Source organism: Saccoglossus kowalevskii, chromosome 8 (genome assembly GCF_978046115.1).
Source record: "Saccoglossus kowalevskii chromosome 8, keSacKowa6.1, whole genome shotgun sequence".
Classification (NCBI taxonomy): Eukaryota; Metazoa; Hemichordata; class Enteropneusta; family Harrimaniidae; genus Saccoglossus; species Saccoglossus kowalevskii.
Window position 1 is genome coordinate 8,464,459 of NC_140648.1, and position 27,071 is coordinate 8,491,529.

Genomic DNA, 27,071 nt, shown 5'->3' on the forward strand with positions numbered 1-27,071 from the left:
TACCGTTACCAGATGTACCAACTAGAAACACGATGCCGTAGATAACGCTGGAAATGATATCAAATGTAGTGTCAGACATGGTGATATAAGCGCTAACACTGACTCACTGCTACTTGTCAGTTCTCCAATCCTCAGTTTGCATCATTTTATCCCATCATAACCACAGATTCACCCATGGCAACTGAATAAATTTGCATCATTAACATGTGACTCGGTACCTACTTTTCCACATATGATGCACTGTGACAAGAAAGTGAATTAGTTCTAAAATTATATATTATTAATTGTTTATTTTATTCGCATTTCACGGTTTAATTTTGACAATAGTAGCATATACGTCTAAAACGTGTAAAGGAGTGGTGATGTGAGGTGGGTTAGATAATGGAAATGATAATTTGTAATAATGACGTAAAACGATCACGTGTTTAAAGGATGTATATCACAGTATTGCAATAATTAGTTTCAAGGGTTTAACAGAAGAGTATCATTCTCCAGTTCCGTAACTATTGTCTACTAATATTTTCAAAAAATAATCGAATATTAAACTTTGAGGTTGAAAATATGTTGTGGCTACAAGGTGTATCGAGTAAATCAATCAATTAAAATATCACTGTGTGCTTCACTGGATGAGTGAGTTTTGAATAAGTTTTTTGTTTTACTGTCGATCAACATACCGGTGAAAAAAATTGCTAGAAGCCATGCTCTATACAAATATGATGGTGCAAATTCACACGTGGTAACTTAATCCTAGTAACTATATTTTTAAAGCGCGGTGGTCGTCGCGTAGCGCGTGTCCAAATTTCATGTAAATAAACAGTGTATTTTACACGCGTTGTATACGTCGCCATGAGTCCCATATCGAACAGGACGCGGCACGACGACCACCGGCCTTTGATCTATGATTTTGTTTATTGTGTGCTTACGAGAAACGCAAGCCTTTATTACACGATAAACTTGAACATACCTCAAACACTATAAAAAACGATTCTCGTAGCGTGTACGGCTAGTTCAAAAACGAACCCAAGAACAAATATAATTACTAGTACATACTTCAAATACTACTACAGTACCTTTTATAGTTGCATAGCAGACTTTGATCTCATTAATGAAATAAAATGTATTCTCGATTGGAAATATTCATAGTGAGTTTAAAATACTATGTTTCTTAATAAAAGTGAAAATCATCTTAAATTTGATTTGTAGGAACTTTTCCCACATCTGGCGTTGTGTCTGAATCTTTCAGTTTTAATTTGTGAATTGTAAATAGAAATTCTGAATTTGTATGAAGCCATCTTCAATTGTCCACCAATAATGTGCATTGGCTTCTGTCCAAATCAAACTTGGATAAATATGTATACTGCTATGCACTCTTGAATTGATGTCATGATATCTCTCTTTCAATGTTAGCATAACATTCTCCGTATTTTTCCAACTTCCTGATTTATGCAAGCCAGATACAGTATTATTTCCTGTCATTTGCTTCTCTTTTCTCATAGAGATAGCATAGGTGGGCCAAGCGATTTAGTCAACGCATGAAGGCAAAATATTCACGATGCAAGATAATCTGCACGATTCGTGAAAATAGCCACGCCAAACAAATTATAACGTTCAAATAGAAAATTTGTTTGCAATGAATTGTAACTGTTATGAAGCCACTGTACATCGGTCCCATGCTAAACATGAAATAGAGTTTGCAATCAAAAAGTTTAAATACTATTTTCACAACAATCAGTATCTTATTGCCTTTGTCGCAATTGTTTTTCTGCGCCTGAAACCACAACCCGGATTTTCGTTAAATTATCCGATAATTAGGAATAGTACGAGGGAGGTGCTCGTTTTCTCAATTCACACCTTTATTTTTTAATTAAAATAGCCTAGCGTCGATAGTACAGTAGAGTAGAAATGAATCTAGATGTACACCGATAATTTATGAAATCAATTTACTATGATATTGCGAACTATTTTTTTTTTTTTGTTCCAAGGTTTGAATGAAATGTACGTTACCATATAGTTATGGTCTGTTGATGAAACACGTTATGCTCTATAGATATAACTAATGTCCCAAGTCATAATGTGGTATTATCCAACACTTTATCGCATAAGATATACATGCGTGTTAGAAAAAATTGCTCCAGAAAATAACCTGATTTATAATGATTAGATAGAGAACCGTAACTGTTGTGCTGAAATGTATTCTCGGGGGCGGAGCTACGTCACAAGACGTTCCACGTTGCTAAGACGCGCACCACTGTACATGCATTTCTATGGGCGCTGTGCGCGCTGCTGTGGAACGCCGGTCGAGCCGGTGAAAATTCGAGAAAACATCACAAACTCAACTTTGAAGTAATCCTGAACAACCAAATTTATATATGTTACACACGTAGGGCTAATCTTGTTACACTGTTCAGATGAGTCTCAACAGTCATCCCAAAGTACCGTTTTCTGAGAGTTTTTGGCCTTTGTTTTCACCGCTAGGGTTGCCAAGCGGTGAAAATGCCCGGATGTCCGCCCCCGAGGATACTATCCTACAAATATGTTTACAAGTAGCAAACCATATATATTCAAATTTATTAAGGAAGAATACGAGTACAATTCTGCAGCGTGGAAATGACGTACTAATACATGAACAGAAGCATTATCGTTCAAATCCACCACGTGTTAATTTTGTTGTCGTTCGTATCCTGGAATACCGTAAAATCTTTCAAAAACTCAATTTTCATTGATAGACCACTGAGGTATAAACAAGAAATTAAAGTACCAAATCAAATCATTCGATTTGAAATCCACCACGTGTTAATTTTGTAGTCGTTCGTCGCCTAGAATACCATATTAATAGAAATCGTGTTATTTTTCACAATGTTTGCTGAGAAGCGAGTCGCAATCTAAAGTATTCTGTGAGGAACATTTGGTCTAGAACAGAAAAGCATACTTTGGTGCAATTAACGTCTGGTTTAAAATGTTATAATGACTACTGCCTGGTAATAAGTTTTAAAATGTCACGAAGTAAATCAGATCTCTGTATATGAAAGAGACAAGTATTAGGGTTGAAGTGATGACGTATTTCAGAATATAATTAATGCTTAGTTTCCATTGTTACAGAGAGTATTCTACTATTACGTAACTAATTACTGATCTGTCGCATCCTGTGTGTCTTGAGTAAAAAAGGAATAAAAGCACGATTTATATTGTCTCATTGTTGCTCTATTTGTTCATTTATGCTTTGAAACGGTGTCATTCTGTTTGAAAACCGGGTAGGAGAAAATTTCTGTATTGCGCCGTATTGTATTTTTATTTTTTTTTTTATTTATCAGAAATTTGCTTCAAGTAATAATTTAACAACTTAAATCCGGGCAGAGTTTCTGCAATAGCTGTACAATATTTGACAACACATACGAGGATAACAACATATGCTTGCATACTAGATGGCGGTCAATATATCTATGTTTTCAGAGATGTAAGATATATTATTACGACTTTTGTGTCAATTCAAACGTGGCTTTCAGAAATGTCATGAGGAATTTCCAATCAACATCATGGTAGGAGAACAAATGTATGTGCGCAAACGATTTTGAGAAATAGAGTGTTGATGTCTAGTCAATTCACGTCATAATGCCTCCAGTACGAGTACGAAATTTAGAATTACTGTATCTATATTACATATTATGGATATATCAAAAATTATAATATCACATGAAAGTGTAGTGACGTATTTAGCAAAACTCATTATCACCTGCAATATTGTATGACCTTTGACCTGAATGACTTTCCGTAGTGTAGAGAAATACAGCCTGATACGCAGCCGGATTGTGCCGTATGATATGCAAGGTTGTTCTGAGGTTGTTCCTAACGATCCTAGTGACACTTGATATGAATACAATTTGACATATATGTTCAGATAAATCGGTGATATTTGCGATTGGACACCGAAATAGGGATAGATCCCGACACTGGGCGAGTGTGCAGATTTAATGGAAGGTCCAAACAAGTCAGTCTATCCGAGCTGGTGCACTCGCATTTCTTCAATACCGATACACGATGAAATTGCGTTTTCCCAGGTGCACAACAAATTCATTAGTTCCAATCAATGACATATTTAAACCAAATTGGTAAGATCGTTTCCCTAATGAGCCTATTCGCAAACAAATGTGGGATGTTGGAAATGAAAAAATGCAGGCGTATGTATGCTATTGCGCCCTCTATCAAGGCAAGGCATTTGAGAGACGAGTGTGTTGCTGTTTTAGTGTTACTAATAAGTACTATTTATTTAAAATACAGTTTAATACACTCATTACGCATATTTACGTAACACGTAATCAACATTACTAGTAATATATTGTATCAACATCTCTAACTTCTTGATTTTTGTTTCGAACATTTTCACACTGCAACTGACATATTTGTCACAGTTTATCAGTTTACATGTGAGTATATATCGTGACAGAAGTCTTGTGCGCTCAAATGTATCATGTCTACGGATTCTCACCGAGGGATTCATGTTTGATAAATCGCGCCCTCTTGTGGCAGAGCGTTTCTGCAGCTTGGAATGACGTACTAATACAATGGACATGGACGGAAGCACGTTCAAATCCACCAAATGAATTTTGTAGTTGTTCGTCGCCTAGAATATCTTTCAAAAACTCAATCTTCATTGACAGACCACTGAGATATAAAAAAGAAATTAAATTACACAATTAAATCATTCGATATTTGTGACAGACGTCACGGTTCAGTCCTGGCCTTTCACGCAAAATGCGAGATCTCGTAATGAACGAAAAATCATACATTGTTGCAGGCCAAATATTTTCACGGACCCTTTCAGCGCAAATAAAATCATCGTGTACTGGTACATTTAGAGCATGGAACTACAAATATTGCTAGATATTGCTAGATAGACGCTGATGAACTGACACATAGTCCATCTATTGCTAGATAGACGCTGCTGAACTGACACATATTCCCTCTATTGCTAGATAGACCCTGCTGAACTGACACATAGTCCATCTATTGCTAGATAGACGCTGCTGAACTGACACATATTCCCTCTATTTCTAGATAGACTCTGCTGAACTGACACATAGTCCCTCTATTGCTAGATAGACGCTGCTGAACTGACACATAGTCCCTCTATTGCTAGATAGACGCTGATGAACTGACACATAGTCGCTCTATTGATGGATAGACCGTGCTGAACTGACACAGATTCCCGCTATTCTAGATAGACGCTGCCAAACTGACATACAGTCCCTCAATTTTTAGATAGTCGCTGCTGAACTGACACATAGTCCCTCTATTGCTAGATAGACGCTGACGAACTGACACATATACCCTCTATTGCTAGATAGACCCTGCTGAACAGACACATAGTCCCTCTATTGCTAGATAGACGCTGCTGAACTGACACATATTCCCTCTATTTCTAGATAGACTCTGCTGAACTGACACATAGTCCCTCTATTGCTAGATAGACCCTGCTGAACAGACACATAGTCCCTCTATTGCTAGATAGACGCTGCTCAACTGACACATATTCCCTCTATTGCTAGATAGACTCTGCTGAACTGACACATAGTCCCTCTATTGCTAGATAGACGCCACTGAACTGACATATAGTCCCTCTATTGCCAGATAGACGCTGCTGAACTGACACATATTCCCTCTATTGCTAGATAGTGGCTGATGAACTGACACATAGTCCCTCTATTGCTAGATATACGCTGCTGAACTGACACATGGTCCCTCTATTGCTAGATAGACGCTGCTGAACTGACACGTAGTCCTTCTAGTGCTAGACAGACTCTGCTGAACTGACACATAGTCCATCTATTGCTAGATAGACGCTGATGAACTGACACATAGTCTTTCTATTGCTAAATATACGCTGCTGAACTGACACATAGTCCCTCTATTGCTAGATACTACTCTGCTGAACTGACACATAGTCTCTCTATTGCTAAATATACGCTGCTGAACTGACACATAGTACCTATATTGCTAGATAGACGCTACTGAACTGACATATAGTCCCTCTATTGCCAGATAGACGCTGCTGAACTGACACATAGTCCATCTATTGCTAGATAGACGCTGATGAACTGACACATAGTACCTATATTGCCAGATAGACGCTACTGAACTGACATATAGTCCCTCTATTGCCAGATAGACGCTGCTGAACTGTCACATATTCCCTCTATTGTTAGATAGACGCTGATGAACTGACACACAGTTCCTTTATTGCTAAATGACGCTGCTGAACTGACAGACGTTGTTACTATGACAATCATTGTGCTGCTCAAGATTACCAATAAATAAGCAAGTTATTGGAGTCGAGTGGCGGGACATGGAGCAAAATGAAACATGTTGTGATGGAACCGATCCCAGTGACATGTGAAATAAACCGGCAAATCATACTTTGTCACTTTATGTTGGCAGTTGAGGTCCTAATGATGGGTAGTACATTTGGCGTAGTGAAACAATGATTCCGTTGATTTGGTTCACTCTGATCAAATATGACTTGCCGATCGCGAACTGACATTCGTGTACCATTCACTAAATACGATTTAAACAAAGTTTACTTCATTAGTTTATTCAATATGTTTATCACATATATAATACATAACAATTCATAATAATCATTCTCCCCTAACATGTGATGCAATGTGTAGAATAGCCGGCGATAGTATTAATTCCTTATTGCCAGTTAGCCGGTTCTCATAATACATTACACACATTTCGAGGCGATATCAAATCCGAAAACATTTAAATCGTTAATTTATTTACATGTCTACATACATTCATTCAACATAGCGTTAGATTGCATTATTACAGTAATATCATTCAACATATTTATTTAACAATAATTATAAAAATGTTGTTGATAAGTATAAAATAACAGTCAATTAAAAAAATGAGCACAGTGAATTTCTTCCGTCGATTTTAACATATCATAAAAAGGTGTTTCCGCGAACATTCAGTGTCGCTAGTCCAAGAGGCAGGATGTAAAATGCGTGTGACAATTAAATGTTAAAGCATACTTATGTTTGCTACACGTGTCTATCATACTTTGACACAATTTACTGTGGTATACGAGACAATACAGTGACACACTCGTTTAGGGGTTGACAGTTAGAAACACTCGGGGAACAATAACCTGCATCGGGGAATTACAGAAAAAAAGTATATTTATTAAAAAAAACAATTGATAGAAAAAAATAGAAAGAACCACCACGGTCAAAACTAAGTGATGAAAACAAATTTAAAGTTTCTAATGGTCAATTCCCTTTTCAAATCCAATTAATTTATATATTTTTCGATGACAGCATGCTTTTAATGTAATTATCTATTGTACTTTAGGTAAATTGTCCCCAGATGACAATTGTGTTGCTCTGAAATCAATGGAAACTACATAAACCATTGCCTAAGTGATAAATTGCAACCCTCTTAACAAACGGTTCAGACATCGCTGGCAGCATGTAACACTTCAAAACAAAGGCAGTACACCGATAATCCGTGGAATAGTGTTGCCATTCACATATTCTATTGTAGAATGTAACAAAGAACATGCCAAGACTTAAATTTCAGATTTTCAAAACCGTACGAAGGTTTTCCGAAACACCAACATTTATCGTTTAAATTGTTAAAACATTTACATTTTTTAGTCTAAGAATACAATACCACCTGAGATGCATTTCGTGGGCATGAATTTATTAATCAAATTATTGAAAATGAAAATCTTACGACCGTAACTTGTGTTATCATGAATGGATGTGTTCATCTCGGAAAATTAAATTTGTTTCCAGGCTACAATTTTGCGGCATGTCATAAATTACACGACGATGATATAATAAATTAAAAATAAGTGTGTGCATTAAATAAACAAGGAAATGATAATAATAAATAAATAACCAAGTTCCGCTTTGTTGCTAACCAATCTTTCGTTTCTCCGATCGAATTGCCAACCTCCTGAACATTTCTATACTGCATATAGCAACAAGGCCGTGACGTCACCAGTCACTGATCATGATTGCACGCCACTGACATACGAAAACCTTGCACAGTCGCGATAAATACTGACGATAAATATGTATTTATAAATGTGTGTTCAAGAATGAAATAAATATCGAAGGCTCAGTGAAGGTAAAGTTCTATTATTAAACTAAACGCTGTGAAATACAGTTTGGCGCCCTCTAGTGTACGGATCCTTCATTTTCATATGTCGATTATCTTATTCTTGAAGAATAATCTTATTATTTTTTTTTACTCTTGAAACAATTTTCGTCAAACAAGTGATATTATTATGAAACATAGGATGATACACGACTATGCAATTGGTGGTGTTGGAGAAAATACGTTCGTAGCTATTCAACCGGAAAAGAAAATTGTTCTTCTTGAGTTCCAATGGTGTGTCTTTTGGGGTCGCCGCTATTACTGCTTTTCACATATGAGTGGTGATAGGGAAGTAAGCGTTCTAGGACCATGAAACTTACAATGAGTAATTCTTTTCTACATAGCCTCCTGTCATATTAAGTGTGTATGTGTGAAGGGGGATAAATCCATATCAAATGGGGGGGTCTGATGATTTTGGAAATAAACTTGATTCGACGGGCAATAGTAAGAACATTTTTTAAACAATTTAAAAAAAATAAAGTTCAGACGTGCTTTCAGAAAAAAAAAACAGTCGCAGTAATATAAAAACTTTGCAATTTAATAATTTCATCCAACACTCCAGATTTCAAATGGGTTCTTTTATAATTATTTTTTTTAGAACATGTCAGACTGTTGTTGAATCCAAAACTGCATTGTAAAATGTAATCCGCGTAAATACGATTTCGGCATTAGAAAGACGAAAAAATTGGAGATTGTAATCAGTCGGATGCCATATGGCAGCACATACCCACAAATTGCTGCAAATTTGCAAATGTATATCACCAACCAGTACCTACAGATGTGTATATTATATATATAGCGCCCTCATCATGGGGGTGAAGTGCATTAAAGGAAACAGCGCAAAGCGATTTGTTTTGATTGTTCAGCCCACCTGTCACTGTTGAACAGCTGTTATCTGGCATTGAGACAATAAACTCACCAAGATGACAAGCCCCACGTGGCTGACGGTTAGCTACCCAATATAAAGCTGTGAAAGCAGTCACGTGGATGGCAATGGCGTAACTAAAATAAAACTCTCAGTCTAGCAAATATATTTGCATATTCTTGATATCTGGCCAATGAAATCAGGCGTTACAGGCGACTGAAAGCAGCTTTCCACCCGCGCGGTTCATAGTAAGAGATGCTACAAGCTTCGATGTGTAAATTCTAATCTCGTCCCACTTTCAGTAGTTACTTTAGCGTGCTGGTTTCTCGCTTTCATTTATTGGATTTCTACGATCCCGATGGTGTGAACCCGGGGAGAGCACTCGTTGACAGCAACGGCCGCTCAGTATATAATGCTGTAACGAGTTCATTGTTTTGGCCGTGTTAGCTTCACCGTAGGAAACGCTACTATACTCTGTATGTATGTATGGACTTTACTACTGACGAATTGGCCTGTGTACGCAGGCATGACCCCATTGGAGGCATGAATTTTCTTAACATCGCTCGGAGAAAGCGAAAATTTGTCGCGTTTACGGCCATCGTCAGCGTGTGTGGATATTTGGTTTACTCAATGTTGATCTGCTGTCCGGCCATTTCACATTCGAGCGGGGTACGGTTAAGACAGAACCTCCATATACTCGGTTCAGAAGACGATCTCCGGCAGCCCGGTGGTGGTGATGGTGGTCTGCACGTTTACGGCGTCGATGGTGTGGACATCCATGGGTTTTACGGAGGTGTCAAACCAGACGATCCCGTTAAGCGAGAGAATATCTGGGAGGACGAGGACGACGAAACTGATACGGACAGAGATTTCGAGCGTTACGACGATGAGGACACGGACGATACAAATCATACCCGCCTTGGTGGAAAGAGCGTTGATTCCATCGCCGCTAACAAAACAAACGCAACTCGCAAACTTCCACAAGCTGTAATCATCGGGGTGAAAAAATGTGGAACAAGAGCTTTATTAGAATTCATTCGCATGCACCCTGATGTGCGTGCTCCGGGACCTGAAGTTCATTTTTTTGACAGGTTTTACACTTTGGGTGAAGACTGGTACAGGTGAGTGTTTTATCAGGTGCCGATCGAGACACGTCGATGTGTGCGATCGCATTTATAATCGATCCATTGCCATATATAGCACCTCACTGCCTTTCACACCAACGTTTTCCAGAACACATTGGTGGCTAGCGCATTACTGTTGTTTATCAGTTAACGGGCACGTAATTATTGTCTTAGTTCCCTGTATAATGGTCCAATTGTTACTTTGTAAGTAGTTTTTAATTAAAAAGTACACACGCCCAAGCTAACGGTCCGTAATCCTCGATAACTCCCTGTTTATGCAGATACAACAGCCCATAAAACTACCATAACATGTTTGCGGTGAAAATAAATCTTATATTGCCTTCGTTCTTGTTGTCGACAGTTTCGACTTTGTTCGATTTTGTTCGATTTGCTTGTGTTTGGAAGTACCAGTCACCGTCGTTGTTATCGTATGGGTGATGACTAGCGTCATGTGGGTCTTGTTGGTGTTTAAGTCGTATCCATATCAGGACCGCAAAACATTGTTGAGAAGATTTTGTTTTTCACACTTTGATCTCATCTTATCTATTGTTAATTAATTAATTAATTAATTAATTAAATCTCTATAATTTATTTTGATATCAGCGGGAGAAACGTACTGTTTACTTTTTGAAGCTTGGGTGTACCGTTACGACGGAAAATCAAGACGTCACTGACTGTGTTCAAACTCATAAAACGTTGCTGGTTGGTTTAAAATGGTTCAATTATATGACTTTATTTGATCTAAATTGTCTTTAAAAAGTATTTATTAGAATTTGAGTCAGACTTGTTTGGCAAGACCATTGAACTACAAACCAAGTAATTCCAAGTTGAGACTGCCAGTGGGTCCAGTCTAAATATTGTCTCTCTAGAGAAATAAAATAAATAGGGGGCTATGAACCTATCTTAAAAATTAATCCAAATATACCAGCAGACATTTGCAAAGATTTTGCTCTGTTTTGTAAAATTGTTTTGTTTTGTAAAGTTTTCTTACCTGCAAGCTATACATTAACCTGCCTTAATACTGTGGCGAACCACAACTGCTACCAATTGCTTAGTGAAAACAAATGTTTCCAGCTTCCTAAACATGGTGTCATGTGTGACTCATTTCGCAAAATTTACTGTGTATGGTTGGTTCACAGTCTAATTGTCACAACCATGTCACAACAGACCTATCTTAATAAATAAATGTGGTAATGTCTGAAATGCACAGAGTACATGTTCCCAATTAGTTAGTTTGATTTGAAATATGAGGATTTATTTACCATACAATTTATTTTTTATGCAGTGTTTAGAAAGATTTGAATGACCCTCCTTACCCCAAGTATTTAAACGTGAAAACTTAAAGTAAGAAATAAAACCAGTGTGTGTGTGTTGAGCCATGTGATTTAGCTGTGTATTTTGACAGTCGAGGTGAGTCCAGATTGCATGGTAATGGCATTTTTATGAAGCTAAACATGTGTGTACAGCTTCCTAGTGTACACAGAGCTAAATACATAAATCCCCACTTACAAACTCTGACTGACTCTTTTAACAGTATGTTCAAACAAGTCAGTCAGGTTTGTGTGTTTACCCCACGACCAGTGCAACTCTTGGTATACCAGAATTGTATCCTGACATTATAGTGTAAAAAAAGGCATGGATCCAGTGTAGGCCCAAATTGAGAAATATCTTCAGTAAAAGATACTGTTGTTAGAATTAAAATAAGTGTGCACTTTTGCTGGATATGGTCGAATAATTAAAGTTCCACACATTCATATTTATACACTTAAAGTAATAAAAAAAACTTCTATCTCCCTATAAACCTTATGTATTGGAATCCAGAAATGCCAATCTTTCACCCGGGTCATTTTGGTATGACACTATTAATGACCCACAACAAAATTAATATAAAGCATCCACCGCTACCCTAACATTGCTATCTGGAACTGTCTTTAGATATGCCTGTCCTGTTAGAGAAATAGTTGGTGGATTGGTAAAGAAGTGTTTTTGTGCCTTACCAGCATGTGAAAACCCTCAAGAATCTTGTCTTTTGTAGACTATTCAATAGATTTGAATAGCTTGGCACAAAGCAATGGGGATAAACCACCTCAAGATATATTCAAGTGAATTCTTTTCAAAAGATTCCAACTTTATTTTCATTTATTTCCAATGTTGTCTTGTTTACATAGAGTCGCATATAAGGCCGAAATCGACCAGCTGTCTAAGTAGCGCCCAATGATTACTGAATACTCCTTTAATTTGTCCAATCCTTGTGCACACTTGTTTTTATCTATTAGACCACTTACAAGTCATTGATAAAGCTAAGTGTCGTCAATATGCTCTCACCCAGGTTCTCACAACATTTGCCATTGTTGTTGTTCAGTGTGGACAGTACCTACTCAATATTAACATAGGGGTGAATCTAACACATGACAACGACTTTCCTGTCAAATCATGACAAAACAAATCACAGATGCAATGTATACTGTATGCTGTATCCCAGCACATGTACTATAATGCAGTTTTTTTGACCGGAAATCCCGGTGAAAAGATAGTACCAAGAAAGGAAGAGGGTCCACTTTCCTCTGCATACATATAGGTTATATGTCAGAGGAAAGGTCCTATGAAAGAAAAGTATTATTATTTGGTAGCGGAAAGGCTTGCAGAAATTCTTGCATGCCAATCATTCTTACTATTCTAAGGCAAACACTAGACATAATTGTCCTGTTATTTGGCAGTGGTAGATTTCCAACATATTATTGTTCTTAATTCCTTGCATACACATAAACCTAGGCAAGGTCATTATATATATTGATGTTTATGAGGGAATGTATAGCTTTATGGCCATTATTTGCATTACATCTGTTGTTATTAGGTTCATACAGTCCATCCATCCATCTTCAATTATTTTATCTATTATTAAAATGATCATTTAATTAAAGATAAAAAAAATTACAAATTCCTGTATCAACACAACTTTTGTCAGTCCTTAATGGTGGTATCTGGAAAGAAAGCTGCTATTGACATCCGGTCAATATTTTATTGAAAAACATCCCCTGAACTGCTACGAACTTGAACGTGTATGAACGATTCTGTCAGAATTTGAATTTGTGTGTTGAAGTCACAGCATGCATTGTTGCTTTAAGATGCCTAGTGTTTCCTACAACAGACTAACATCGTGAATATAATAGCGACTAAAGCACTGCAATCCATTGCTTAAACTAGCCGCACTGAAATATATATCCTTAACAATCTCAAGTTTGATCTCATGACTTTATATTTTTCCTTGTGTAACGCCAACATCATTCTATTGTAGGCCAGGTTAGAACTGATTAGTTCGAAGCATTTGAGTCAAATAGGAACTGACTGCCTTGTATTACGATGATCGACCGGGGCAGTTATGGTTGTAGCAGGGGCTCGGATAACCTTACTTGTGTAAAGTTAGCTGGACTTTTGAGTGCTCTGACATCCCGTAGAACATATTTCAGTGGATATTACCATTCTAGATTTCATTGTTTTGAGAAGCCTCAGCAGGACATTGAATCAACTGCCATTCTCAGCTAGCTAGAAAAATGAACTGAAAACATGTGGTTCACTAGTGTTGATTTCCAGCTAAGGGGCTTGACATGTGATATGGCTGTTTTTTCTCTAATAAAGACAATACTACATAAGGAATAGCCAGCCTGACGATTTCATATCTGTGGTTTTCCTGCATTAAACTGTAGGGCCTCGAATTTTAGCTGCAACAGAAATTGTATTTTCTGCATATTTTTAGTATAATCTGCACTATGGTCATGCCCCAGATATTTTAAAAATAATGTGTTAATCATCCCCACCCAATAGGGCGCATGATTTAAAGCTCCGTCTCTCTGCTTTTCCAATTGTACTGATCACACTGCATCATTTGCATACTGCCTTTGATGGTACCCTCTTCATTGTATGCAATGCATTATGGGAATGCTATGGGTGTGGTCTCCATACATGCCAGATCACATTTTCTTTTTTTTACGATATTGAAATTATTCAGCAGTAACATTAATGGAAGTATATAAATATAACCATATAATCCTCCCTTGTAATATACTCTACATTAAAGGTACATTTCCATTTTTAGGATTACGTTGCTTTTTTATTCAGAAATATTTCTTGCAGTACTCCAATCCTATCTTTATTACCAATATAGTTTTGTGCTAACTGACCTTTTGATGAAAGGTCAACCCAAAAAACGCCCTTGGGCGATAGCTTGGAACTTCAGTATTTTATTGTCACTACATAGATACCAGATTGTGCACATAACATATATGTTTATCACACATGTAAAAACTATACCCACAAATATAATATGCTTTGTTGTGGCGAGAATTAACGAAAAAAACAAGAAAACCATAAAGGTCTTTATTGAATGCTCCCAATAACAGATTTGTATTTCATTTATTTCAATTTTTTAAAAGGTGAAAATTTGTGAACGTATATTTAGAAATTTATTCTTAAATTTGTAAACTTATATTTAGAAATTCATTCTGAAATTTGTAAACGTATATTTAGAAATTCATTCTGAAATTTGTAAACGTATATTTAGAAATTCATTCTGAAATTTGTAAACGTATATTTAGAAATTCATTCTGAAATTTGTAAACATATATTTAGAAATTTATTCTGAGTTGCTGACTAATAATGCAACAATGACTTTTTTTAAGGACTGTGCCATCAACAATAAAATTGGTTTATGATAAATTAATATTAATAACTGACATTTATGAACTTAATACATAATTGAATTGATATTAAACACTATTAATGAAATTCTTATAACTGAAATATTTTTTATAAAGTAAATTTATTTACCAAATAACTGATAACATTTTGAAATCATTTTCTGTGTGATATATTTATTTGTAGTGCTGCCGATACTTGAACTGGTTAGTCATCCTTAGTCAGTAAATAAAAGTATTTACTTTATAAAAATAAATCACTCAAATTTGCAGTATGTTGAAGAGAATACAATGACTATTGAAATCACATTTGTAAGTCATTCTACTGCAATCTGTTAAATAAAGGTGTCAGTTGATTGGAGCTGTGAACTGTATTGACTTGTATCGCACACTTTTATATATTATTTATAATGCTGTCTTTTTGGGTTGTCTCTGACTGCAAAGACATGGTGAGTTCATAAACCAGTAAATGTTGACAGACGCTTTGTGCACTGTGATTGAGCGAGTACTAAGGTCAGCCTGCTGTGGTCAAATATTAATGTGTGGTTAATAATGTTTATATTGAATTGGGTTATTCCTTGACTCCATTCAATTACCATTAAAATAACACTGGTTACTACTACCAGTGCTCTATGGGTGTTGGTTTCGCTGGTTCATGTCTTGGTGATATTGTAATCTTTCCCTTGGTTACATCCACGTGAATCACCATCAGTTCATAGTCCCACATTTTTATATCAGCATTTCCTGTATATTTCCAAAATACTCCTAAAATTGCTCCTATATTCCAATAACAAACGACCTTTGTAGCGAGTAATTTGTGAGAGAAGTCTAGTGTAAAAAGTGCTAATTAAATGTCTAATTTTCTTGCAATTGTTTAGACTATTTCTCATTATTTTGACTGTTTTCTACATGGGTCTGATTATTTTGTGCCATTATATACCCTCCTTGCTATCACTATTGTTCAAATTGGTTTCTAGTTTCACCTTCCTGTAACCCAATATAAGTGTACCAACAACACTGTTATCCTTTCTGTACCTGACAACACTGTTATCATTTCTGTACCCGACAACACTGTATTTCTGTTACTTTTAGAAACTAGATCAATCTAGATGGATCAAGTACGATGATGTACATTACTTTCAAATCTTAGTTTTTTGGGAATATCATATTCTTACCATTCGCTCATCATTGCTTATGCCAATATTCCCCATCATTAAGAGGTTTATCAACAATAGATTGATGGAAACATCATATGTAAATTAGCAGCCCTGATATCAGTTCTTTAAGAGGCACAGATTTATCTGTAATTTCCACTATTGAGTTTCATCACCGACATCTTATATTTTACGTGCTGTGTCTGTGTATAAGTCTGTGCATGCAAATTGCACCTAAATATTATGTAGGGAATGGATACATTGATATGTTTACACCTATTTCATTTCATAGCAGCAGAATATCTAGATAAACAATTTTAGGAACATTTTGAAAATTATTATACTGAACTAATAAAAATTTCATAAAAATTTGTGTTCATGTTGATATTAAAAATACTGGTATTGTTCAATGTTAGATATTTTGTAAAATGATGCATTCACATTTTCAATGAGTGTTGATTATTCTCATGAAATTGAGAATAATGTTGGCATTGTGTTCGCAATCTTGTCTTGTTTATTATCCCTACAAATAAACAGTGGCATTTTGATACATAAGGGTGTTGCAATTCAATACTCGCTTTGAATGGTACTATTATAATGGCAGCCATTTTGAATTTTTAAAAATTTAATGGTTGTAAATTTACTCCTTCTGATGTAAAGTCAATGCCTGAATTGAATTGAATAATTATCTAAAAACAGTAATTTTGTATTTATTCATACAGCTAAAGTAAATAATTGCAGCACTTATGCAGTACTTTTTGGAAAATTACCTTGAGAATAAAAAAAACTTATTTGAAGATATGTTGAGGTCATGACTTTCATTTGCAGTGTATAAACTATTCTGACTTGATCTAATCATGGAATTATGCCTGTGAGGAAGAGGGTAAAAAAAATGGCTCCTAAAATAATGTCTGTTGATTGCAATTGTTGTCTTGGGTGTTGTTAGGCCTCAGTGAACAAGCAGTCTGTGAGAGACATTTTGTTTTGTTTTCATGCGTGGGGAAATTTCACAGTGATGAACTGCTCCATTGAAAACTTTCAACCTCATGAACCCCGTAAAATTTTAAAACCAAGAAGCAATTTCTAACTGTGAAATTGTCATGGTTTCAGTATCTACAATATTGACATGCTGTGATAACGTTTTGTATTTTGTGAAGACAGTCTTGTTTTTCCTGAGTTGGTCATGATGAATAGACCAGGGTATGTATTGTGTTAGTAAACATGACAGTCAGTGCCCTGAAGTGCTTAACGAGAACAATATCGTTTGTCTCTGCTACCTTCTTCAGATGTTTATAACTAAAGCATAAATTCCTACGATTCACTCATCGTACATGTATGTTCATGAAACAATGATCAAGAAAAAAATCTCACAGCCATTTTTGACTGCATCACCAATTTGGTTTGTAAAGCAGGTCATGGCAAATTATGTGTGTTTATGAAATGAATAAATGTCTGGTGACTGGGGAGTTACAATTATTCTGGCAAATGATTGGCTGAAAGTTTGGATGGCCAGGGACATATTGTTGCAATGTAATGAAAGCTTAAAGTCAGTGTGTGTAATGGTACAAAGCTGATGTGTTTGACAGAAGGGACGCACATGCAATGTAATATAAGAATGGATTTCAGATTCTGTGATGGAGGTCTGAATGAGTGAATAATTGGCTTGCATGTTCAGAACATATGGGTGGGTGTTGAAATGAATCAATGTATTGAGTCTGTTTGTAGCTATCTTGAGATGAAGAGCTTGCAGTCACATAAATTCACTTGGATGCACTTCAAAATGAAGAATGTTCTGTATTTAAATTTACATTTTCTATAAAGCAGTGAAATATCGACACTGGGAAAGATCAGGCGTAAGGTCATCCAATGTGATGGAGTGAGTGAGCTCATTTGCATAAGAGTGATTTCCAAGGGGAGAGATGGGTCACACAGGTCTGCAAAAAACGCTATGCCAGCTTATAGTATATACATGTAGGTCCTAGAGTCAGCAAAAAGTAATTGAAACTGAGCTGAAGTGAACAAAATCTCCGGAGGGAACTTTTCGGTCAATTTTATTTTATGTCTCACATTGTGAAAAGATTTGTGATACTTTAGTCCAACATCAAGTTTGATTTGTTGTACATATTTGCATAAAATGTACACAAAAAACGCCAACAATATCTTTAGCTGTTATGTGTATTCAGACTTAATTTATGTTATGGTAGTGTGTTCATTTCAGCTAAAATAAGTCCCAGAACTCCTAACTGGACTTTATATATAAACCTACAATTAATCAAAACCTGGACTTGATATATAAACCTACAATTAATCAAAACCTGGACTTTATATATAAACCTACAATTAATCAAAACCTGGACTTGATATATAAACCTACAATTAATCAAAACCTGGACTTTATATATAAACCTACAATTAATCAAAACCTGGACTTGATATATAAACCTACAATTATTCAAAACCTGGACTTGATATATAAATCTACAATTAATCAAAACCTGGACTTAATATAAAAACCTACAATTAATCAAAACCTGGACTTCATATATAAACCTACAATTAATAAAAAACCTGGACTTGATATATAAACCTACAACTAATTAAAAAAACATTCTTCTCCAGTCCCAAATATAGTCGGTGATATCTCCCATATTTGTATTGCCATGCCATAATTGTGTATTTGTACTGTCACAATTATTACTGAAGCACAATAAACTTGCAGAGCCAAAAAACAATGTTATAATGGATAACAAACGCATACTAAATAAAGTGATCAATATGAGGTTATTGTGAGAAGAATGTACATGTACCATGAACAGAAATGTCTGACTATGTGTCGATCGATTACCTACTGTCACTATGCATTATAACTTTGGGTACTATTTTTGTAATGACTTCATGAGTACTGCTTCATGCATACTTTGTGGTATTCCCCTGATAACATAATTTACATATTTAAATAGGCTTCAACATATTTTCAAGCAGTCCCTGTTGATGATATAGTTTTCACCAAATAACTATTTTTTTTGGAACCTTATTGGTCTTATATTTATTAATTGACAGATATTTGGCCACTTTATTAGACTTTAATTTTTTTTCATATCCATTTTGTACAAAATAAATTTTAAAAAAAATTGAAAGATATAGCATTTAATAAGTTAAACCAAACTATCCGTAGACACTTTTAGCAGACAGTGTGCTAGGAAAAATAATTAAATACTATGAAGAAATGACTTAATCCATTTTAGTTTGAAATTGCAATAAATATAATGAATACCATTTCCTGCAGGCCTCATCTGACATACTTAAGAAGTGAACCTGACAGTCAAGTATATTTCTTTTCCCATGGTAAAAACTAAAACTGCATGTTCATAAATGTTTGGGGGGGATTTTCATTGATCTTTCGGGAAATCCACAGAATATATCAATCTCCTCAAGAAAGCTTTACAACTAAGTATGTATGTAACATTAAATTGGATCTACTATTTAATTAACCTCACAAATGTTCCTGCTCACATTTTGGTTCAATATTTTTCACATGTTTGTGTACTTTTCTATAATTAAATTGTTAATATTTGAGTAAATGGAGCACATTGTCTTGATCAAAAAGTTTAAAAACATATAATCTGGAAAAAATTAGGCATGTTTAATTTATGAATGTTGTGACGTGAGTTAACTGTCACACTTAAATTGGTGATGATCTTCCTTTGTTTTGATGACACTCGCCCAGTAAAATGAAATTGTCATTAATTATAATGTTTTTCATATTTTGTTTATACTTTTTTCTACTTTCTGGATGAATGTTTTTCTTCTTCATATATTGGAGTGTTTATGTTGCTCAAATAATGTAGCTGTTCCACCATTCTATTCTTTTAATAGAAAAGTTTATTTTTCATTTTTCACCCACTATTCAGCAGATCATTATTAATGTACTATCAGATTTAGTTTTGTTTGGCATAGTGAATTGATATTTGTGTTCACATACTCTCCCTAGTACATGGATGTTTTGAACATTGGAATATCAGAATTTGAGTGTATTAGCATTTCAGTATTGTCAACAGTTTGTTTGGCGATTCATCTCAGGGATAAGTCATTTGATGATAGGGAGGGGGCTATGAATAATGGGCATAAATGCATGACTCTTTAACTGTAGTGACTCCCTCTTTACTGCATTTACCCATAAATGTAATTGTTGCCCTTAAAAGAGGTGTCGTAACCATGCACACATGCACTGCATGTTTTGTGATTACATGGTAGCAATGTTATATATTTCAATAAATTTGTTCTACATTGATATACTAGCTAATGACATTTTTTTTTATAAATGTTTGTACTTTTTATCAGTGGGATACCTTTATTGCTTCATAGTAAATCAAAATGATTATAAATTGACACAGGCTCAGTCAATTATTACTGATTTCATAATTTTAAAACAAAATCAAACTTAAAAAACATGATAAAGACTTTTTGGGAGCATGGGGAGAACAGTCCACACAGTCTGTAGTGTATCAGTCTTCAGCAATTCATTTAGTTTAGCTGTGACCCAGATTACCTTGCAACGAGTGATAAATAGCTTGTGAATTCAGTATGCGTGTGCTTGCAGCTCCCATGAAGTTTTTAACAGGTCAGAGTATGACAGCTGTAGTCTATACATTCCAATGCATTCCTCATCACCAAAATGAGCACAAACTATATACATTTTAACTTTTGGCTTTAAAACATGGCATAAAATATGACAACAATTTAATTAATTTTGTTGGGCGTTTTCCCCCCTCAAGGCTGAGTTAAAGTTCACTATGGCAACAATGTGACTGTATTCAGTTTTGTATCTGAACCATGTTGTTTATTCCCCCTAGAGTGGACCTTGAACTACACCTTTTAATCTTGACAGATATGTACTAGGCGCCAATGTGAAGTGATGAAATTAACATAATAAGCATCATATGACTCTTATTTTGGCACAGTATTCTGATATCTTCCTATATCAGCTCATAGTTTATTCAGTGTAATCGTCGCCCAGTATCAATCGTACAATTGCATTACAACTCTACATACTTAACATTATTTTTCCCGATTTTGTTTTGTAAAAACTATTGAAATTACACGCATAACCACAATATCTGCATCTAAAGAATGCATACCCCCTACCCCCCTAACTACCCCATAAAGGGTCTACAATTCCCTTGTTGTCAGTATTCATTCTCATCCATGTATAAAGGTGAATAACATAGGGTCGAGTGGTCGTTGAAATTTAGTGGTATCTTGGCATTTCTATTTTTCAATACCCAAAAAAAAAAAAGTTTAAAAATAGCACCATATAACGAGCCCAGGTGTGCAGTTTGCCCATTGTTGTGTCACCAAGCAAACCATGCATGAGACTTGACCTATGAACTCATCTTGTGTAAAGTTGTGCACACACCTGTATGGGTGTTTTCAATCTTTGTAGTGCTGACAGGCAAACTTACAGCATTACATCTGACACTTCCTCTGAGCGTCATACGATATCCTTTACAGAACACCTACTTCTACAAAGCCTAATCGCTGTGTACCATTTTGGTATTTTCATGCTTACTGGGCATACCGAACATACATGTAATGGGGCATTTCAAGCTAGCAAGGAAATCAATAAGTATTAGGCCAAGCCCCTAGTTTTACATTCATAATGGCTTTAAACACCACAGATGCATGACTTGTTCACCATGCTTGTTAAGATCTTAATAAACAAGACTCCTTTAATAAGTTCTTTTTAATTGTTTTTTCTAAGGACATACAGCTCTGGTATTATTGGTCAGTATTGAGAACGCCTGCCATGAAAACACTTAAAACATACAATCGATGAAAAAAAGACTGTTTAGTTAAATACGATTGCGGTACTCAAGTAGTCATGGGTTTGGATTGCAGTATGAATGACTGCTTGTCTGAATAACATGTACACCTGGGATGAGTGCAGCTTTGGTTTTTTATGAATTTCTCAAGAGCGGCTTTTGTGTAGTAGAGGAATTTCTTACATATAGAAAGCTTGACTACCATATTTTCTCTATTAGAAAGACATCTCTTTAAAAAAATCATTTATTGATACTGGGTCATTAAAACTTTTTTAAAGCCATAACCACACTTCTGCAAATAAAGCAAATACTTTAAATCTTGACTGCACTGTACAGGTAGAATACAGATGCCTAAAATTACAACTGTATATATTACCACTCAAAATTTCATGTCATGTTAAAGCAAGTTCAGTGTAGTTTACTTTTATGACCATGACCCTACATGTTCCTGTCTGTCTGTTTTAAGCAGTTTATTTGATCCAGTACGGTTATACTAGAACATTTTTGCGGGAGCTGGTTCAACAATAGGGTTAACACACCAGTTGCTGTGAAGCATTTCAGAGAAATAAATTAGTCTGAAGTGGTTGCAAATAACTACTATGTCTACACAGACTGGCATGTGCTGTGTACATCAAAGGTCACTAGTGTATACAGGGGATTAAAATTGCGTTATTCACTGATGGGAAAACACTCGGAAACTTAAACCAAGGCTCTGGTCTATTAAAGTTGCAAGCCCACCTCTTTATACATGTACCGTAGATCGACTTTAATCCATAAATGCCATGTACTGTATTTACACTTGATCTTGACAAGTATCATTTAAAAATTCCTCTCATTGGTCGGTGCTGCACATGTGATTAAATCAAGAAGCCAATCAGAGTTAATAAATCTCTTGACTTGATGGTACCCAGTCTTTGTATCTTATCTCATCTGATAGTACACAGTAAAATAGTGTAGTTGTACTGTATCACCTACTTAGTATATAATCATGTGTTGAATAATGTGATGAAAATACACAGCACCAAAACTTTGACCTGTGACTTGTTAGTCTATCTATTATATTGACAGACCTGCATATTGACAGCAAGCAAAGGCTTGATACACACCATGATTGGATTGACGCAATTTGTACAGAAATACAGTGTCCATTGTCATGGAATAATTATACTTACTATTATTATTATTTTTTTCCTTTTAAAAAAAAGGAGAGCAAAATATTAATTTATTATTTTTTTGATTCCTGGCATGGTATATAGAGGTGGGTTATATTATGAACAACATGCTATAATGCAAGCAACCATAAACTACCATTAGAAACAGGTCGCTATACAAAAACAAAAATGCCATTTGAACAGAGACTATACGCACACTGCAATGAAGTAGGAGATGAAATACATCATTTTAATGGGCTGTAAATTTTACACAAAACATATAAATACAATAAACAACAAGGTACCAACAAATCAGCCTAGACAGAAATAAGAAGTAACAGTTTAAGTACATTATTTAAACATCAAATATCAAAATATTATTAGCACTTTGATTGGGCACTATTTAGTCAGCTGCAGTAAACAGCATTCAGTTCAATTATTATTTTTATATGCAATATTTGAAGAGAACATGTTATTGTATGGGGAATAGAGATAGAAAATGTTATCCATTTACAATATGGATAATCTCTCACAAAGCCACGTTCTACTAATCAGGATAAATCACAAGAGTAAGAGAGCTGTGACTCAGCTCACCCTGCTTATTGTTTTAATTGCATGGAAATTAGTCATTTGATTTGAATACCGTGTAGTTGCATAATATGACATACATACTGTAGGGTGTGAACATGTACTGTGTAATGACTGGGTGAGGGGGGTGTGTTACCATCAGCTGTAAAACATGTCAGTACTCAATATCGTAAATGTCTGACTTTGTATTCAACACATTCTAGTATGTTATCAATTGCAGCAAAGTGTCTAGCTTAATAATGACTATATCATGTTTCCTGCCCAGAATGAATGAAATAGGATTCATATGGAATTGTATTTTAATACAGGTTTTGGTTTATTTGTCTATTATAGGCAGCAGATGCCCCCTACTATAGAAGGTCAGATTACTATGGAGAAGTCACCTAGTTACTTTGTTACTCATGATGTTCCCAGACGTATGCACAACATGTCAAAGGATACCAAACTGTTAGTAGTGGTACGCGACCCAATTACCAGGGCAATATCAGACTATACACAGACAGCTAGTAAAAGAAAAATCAAAAGTTTTGAAAAACTGGCTTTTGTGAATAATTCTGGCGTGGTGGATACCTCCTGGGGTGCAATACGTATAGGCGTTTACGCCAAACACTTTGAGAAATGGCTCAAGTATTTCCCGTTGTCCTCATTCTTATTTGTGAGTGGGGAAGAACTCATCCGCAACCCACTTGGAGAATTGACAAAAGTGCAACAGTTCCTTGGATTGAAGGAGGTCATTCAAGAGGACCATTTCTACTTTAATCAAACCAAGGGTTTTCCCTGCTTGATCAGAGGAGTGAACAATGACAACCCTCACTGTTTGGGCAAGACGAAAGGACGGGCGCATCCAGATGTAGATCCTGTGGTGGTGAATCGGCTGAGGGAATTCTATCGTCCATTTAATGCCAAATTTTACCATATGGTTGGAACCAACTTTCACTGGGATGATGGTCAGTACTACAAAAGGTGAGACCACGCACTGTGTTGCCATGGAGACTATACACTGTGGAACTCCGGGATATTTACTGCCAAATATTATAGAACATGTACATATTTATTATGAGGTTTTGCACGGAGTTTACACTAAAGATGCAAACTTTATAACGAACATCTCACATGTCAGTGACATTTATTAAAGAAAAAACTTTATTTACGGGTGGAGATATTTACTTTTTTTTTTGCTGTTAACTAATTTTAAAAATGCTGTTTCTTTGCTTTAAAAACTCATCAGTTGTTATTACACAAAATTGCCATGTTCTATGTGTATGCCAAAAAAGCATTCTTACCAAGAGCTCATGGAGAGTTTTTACTCCAATATCTGTCCACATAATATGATTTATCAAATCCACCAAAACAATTCAATACATGACTGTACATAAATGCAGGTTTTTGTCCTTTAGAAAATTTGGCATTTTTCATGAAAATCAAATTTCATAATGATATGTTTAACCATTATAAGGATGGAATTAAGGGAAAGGTTCTTCAAATGATGAGATTTAACTCAACAAAAATGGTGATGTCTTTGAGTAAATCACTCGCAAATGAGGCTTAGGGGGAGCACTGAATAGTCTGACATGATATCTGTTGCCATGGTGACAACTTTACTGAAGAGACTTTTAATGGAGACATTACAGTATTTGTACATATCTTTGCATACTATTTTAAGTGTTCTGTACTAGGATTGTTATTTTGAAATGCTTTGGGGGTATCTTAAACCTTATTATTTCTAGCTCATACCTCACTGAAATATCATCATAAGGGTCAACAAAAGGTCATTTATCTGATCTACCAGGGAAGAAGGGGGGTCATATCAGAATTGAGTTCAAAGGGATAGTTTTCATTACTGGAATGTACTCAGTTCTGATCTGATAATATATGACAAACAATTATATGCATGGTGGTATTGAAAACTAAACCCTCCTCTCATCCGACGCCGCCACCACCACCACCACCACCCTCCAACTAATCCTTGATCTGGCCAACTTTCCCATCATTTTAAGTGTAATTTTAATCATCCTAGAAGATGAATGTGAAGCGTTTTAATTTCGTAATTCCAATTTACGCACATTTTGTGAGTAATGAAAACAAAATTGTCCTCAACGAATGCCTTTGAATCATTCAAACTGGTGAAAATGGAATAGTTTTAATACCATACACTTTGATTACCAAGGTTACCTGTAGTCATAGTTAGGATTATTCCTGTTGCTATAGTGACAGCTATGCAGTACATAAATGTCAATAATGTATGTATCAACTACAAGTACCTATCATCTTGATGGTCCTACAAGTATCAGTTCTTTGAGTCATGTACTCGGAATAACAATAGCATAATAGTAATTTATAAAATACTTTCACAGTTTATAATTGACCCAAAATGTTGCCCATGAGAAATGTATATACACATATCTTTTTTATTAATATTAAAATTGCAGAGTTTAAACGACAATTGTTCCCTCCAGCAGAGTTCAGCAGAGTTTTGGCACATAGTTCTAAAGTTTCTAAAGCTTATTCCGAGACTAAACATAAACGTAATATCCTATTGGCTAAACGTTTTGAACAAAATTGTTGAAAAAAAAAATGATGCAAGTTTAATTCATGAAAGGTAACAAAATTTAGACACAGTTGAATAGTTTGATAGTTCAGATTTTATCTTAACACAACTTGATATTCAATAGCGCCTGCAAAACTACAACTACATGTAAGTGGCTTTCATATTGTGAATAGTTGAATGACAACTGATGAGTTTTTGTTAAGATTTTTTGTTTTTAAATCCTTAAAATCGTTTTGGGGGTTTGGAGCAGGTTCCTTATGAATTGATAGTAAGTTGTATAGCTGTAACCAGATTGTGCCTTGTCCATAGGCTTCCATATTGACTGTTATACATGTATCTCCAATTTCTTCAATAATACAGCTCTACTTTTCACACTGTATCTGCCTACTGATGCCCTAATCAAAACTGTTGTTTTATACTGTTCTCGTTTCAGCCTTTTTTGTTGTTGTTTTAGCAGTTCTGTGTTGATAAGAATAATTTACAATATTTTAGTCTGAATAAAAAAACATGACCAGAAGTTATTGGTAATGCAAGATAACTAAGTGTTGCATGCTTGCAATGTAAAGTGTGTGCTGTGTTGGTGATGTACAAATTATATCAGTCTCATTGTTGAGTGAAACACGTTTTATTCATGTTTGCTGACATATGTACTACTTTCCAGTTAAGCTTCTGCTTAATTTACAGCGAAGTACCACTTTGTGTAATGTTCGACTTTAATTATACTACTGTAAAATGACTAATTTTCACTGGGTTAAAATTTCGTTGATTCACCATTTCAGGCATATTCAGTGGGTTTTAAATTCACGGTTTTATAATTTAGATAATGTGTTAAATTTTACATATTCATTGGGTTTTAATTTAGCGCATTTTCCAGTCAGTGAAATAAGCAAAATTAAAACCCAGCGAATAATTATATATAACTCCTTTTACAGTATCTTCTAGCACATCACATGCAGATAGCT

General features: G+C 35.3%; 1 protein-coding gene across 1 annotated transcript; it reads left to right on the plus strand.

The window, feature by feature from the left end:
- Positions 1 to 9,268: 9,268 nt before the first annotated feature.
- On the plus strand, positions 9,269 to 26,647 carry LOC102800708 (heparan sulfate glucosamine 3-O-sulfotransferase 6-like). The gene is made up of 2 exons (XM_085502129.1): positions 9,269 to 10,152; positions 23,895 to 26,647. The coding sequence occupies exons 1-2, from the start codon at positions 9,518 to 9,520 to the stop codon at positions 24,526 to 24,528; spliced, it is 1,269 nt and encodes a 422-aa protein (XP_085358255.1). The 5' UTR covers positions 9,269 to 9,517; the 3' UTR covers positions 24,529 to 26,647.
- Positions 26,648 to 27,071: the final 424 nt, after the last annotated feature.

What these genes read in the sequence shown, in the direction of transcription:
- LOC102800708 (XM_085502129.1), top strand. Translation starts at nt 9,518, where the DNA reads ATGGACTTTACTACTGACGAATTGGCCTGTGTACGCAGGCATGACCCC. An exon ending in TTGGGTGAAGACTGGTACAG is followed by an intron (nt 10,153 to 23,894) that starts GTGAGTGTTTTA and finishes TGTCTATTATAG; the next exon opens with GCAGCAGATGCCCCCTACTA.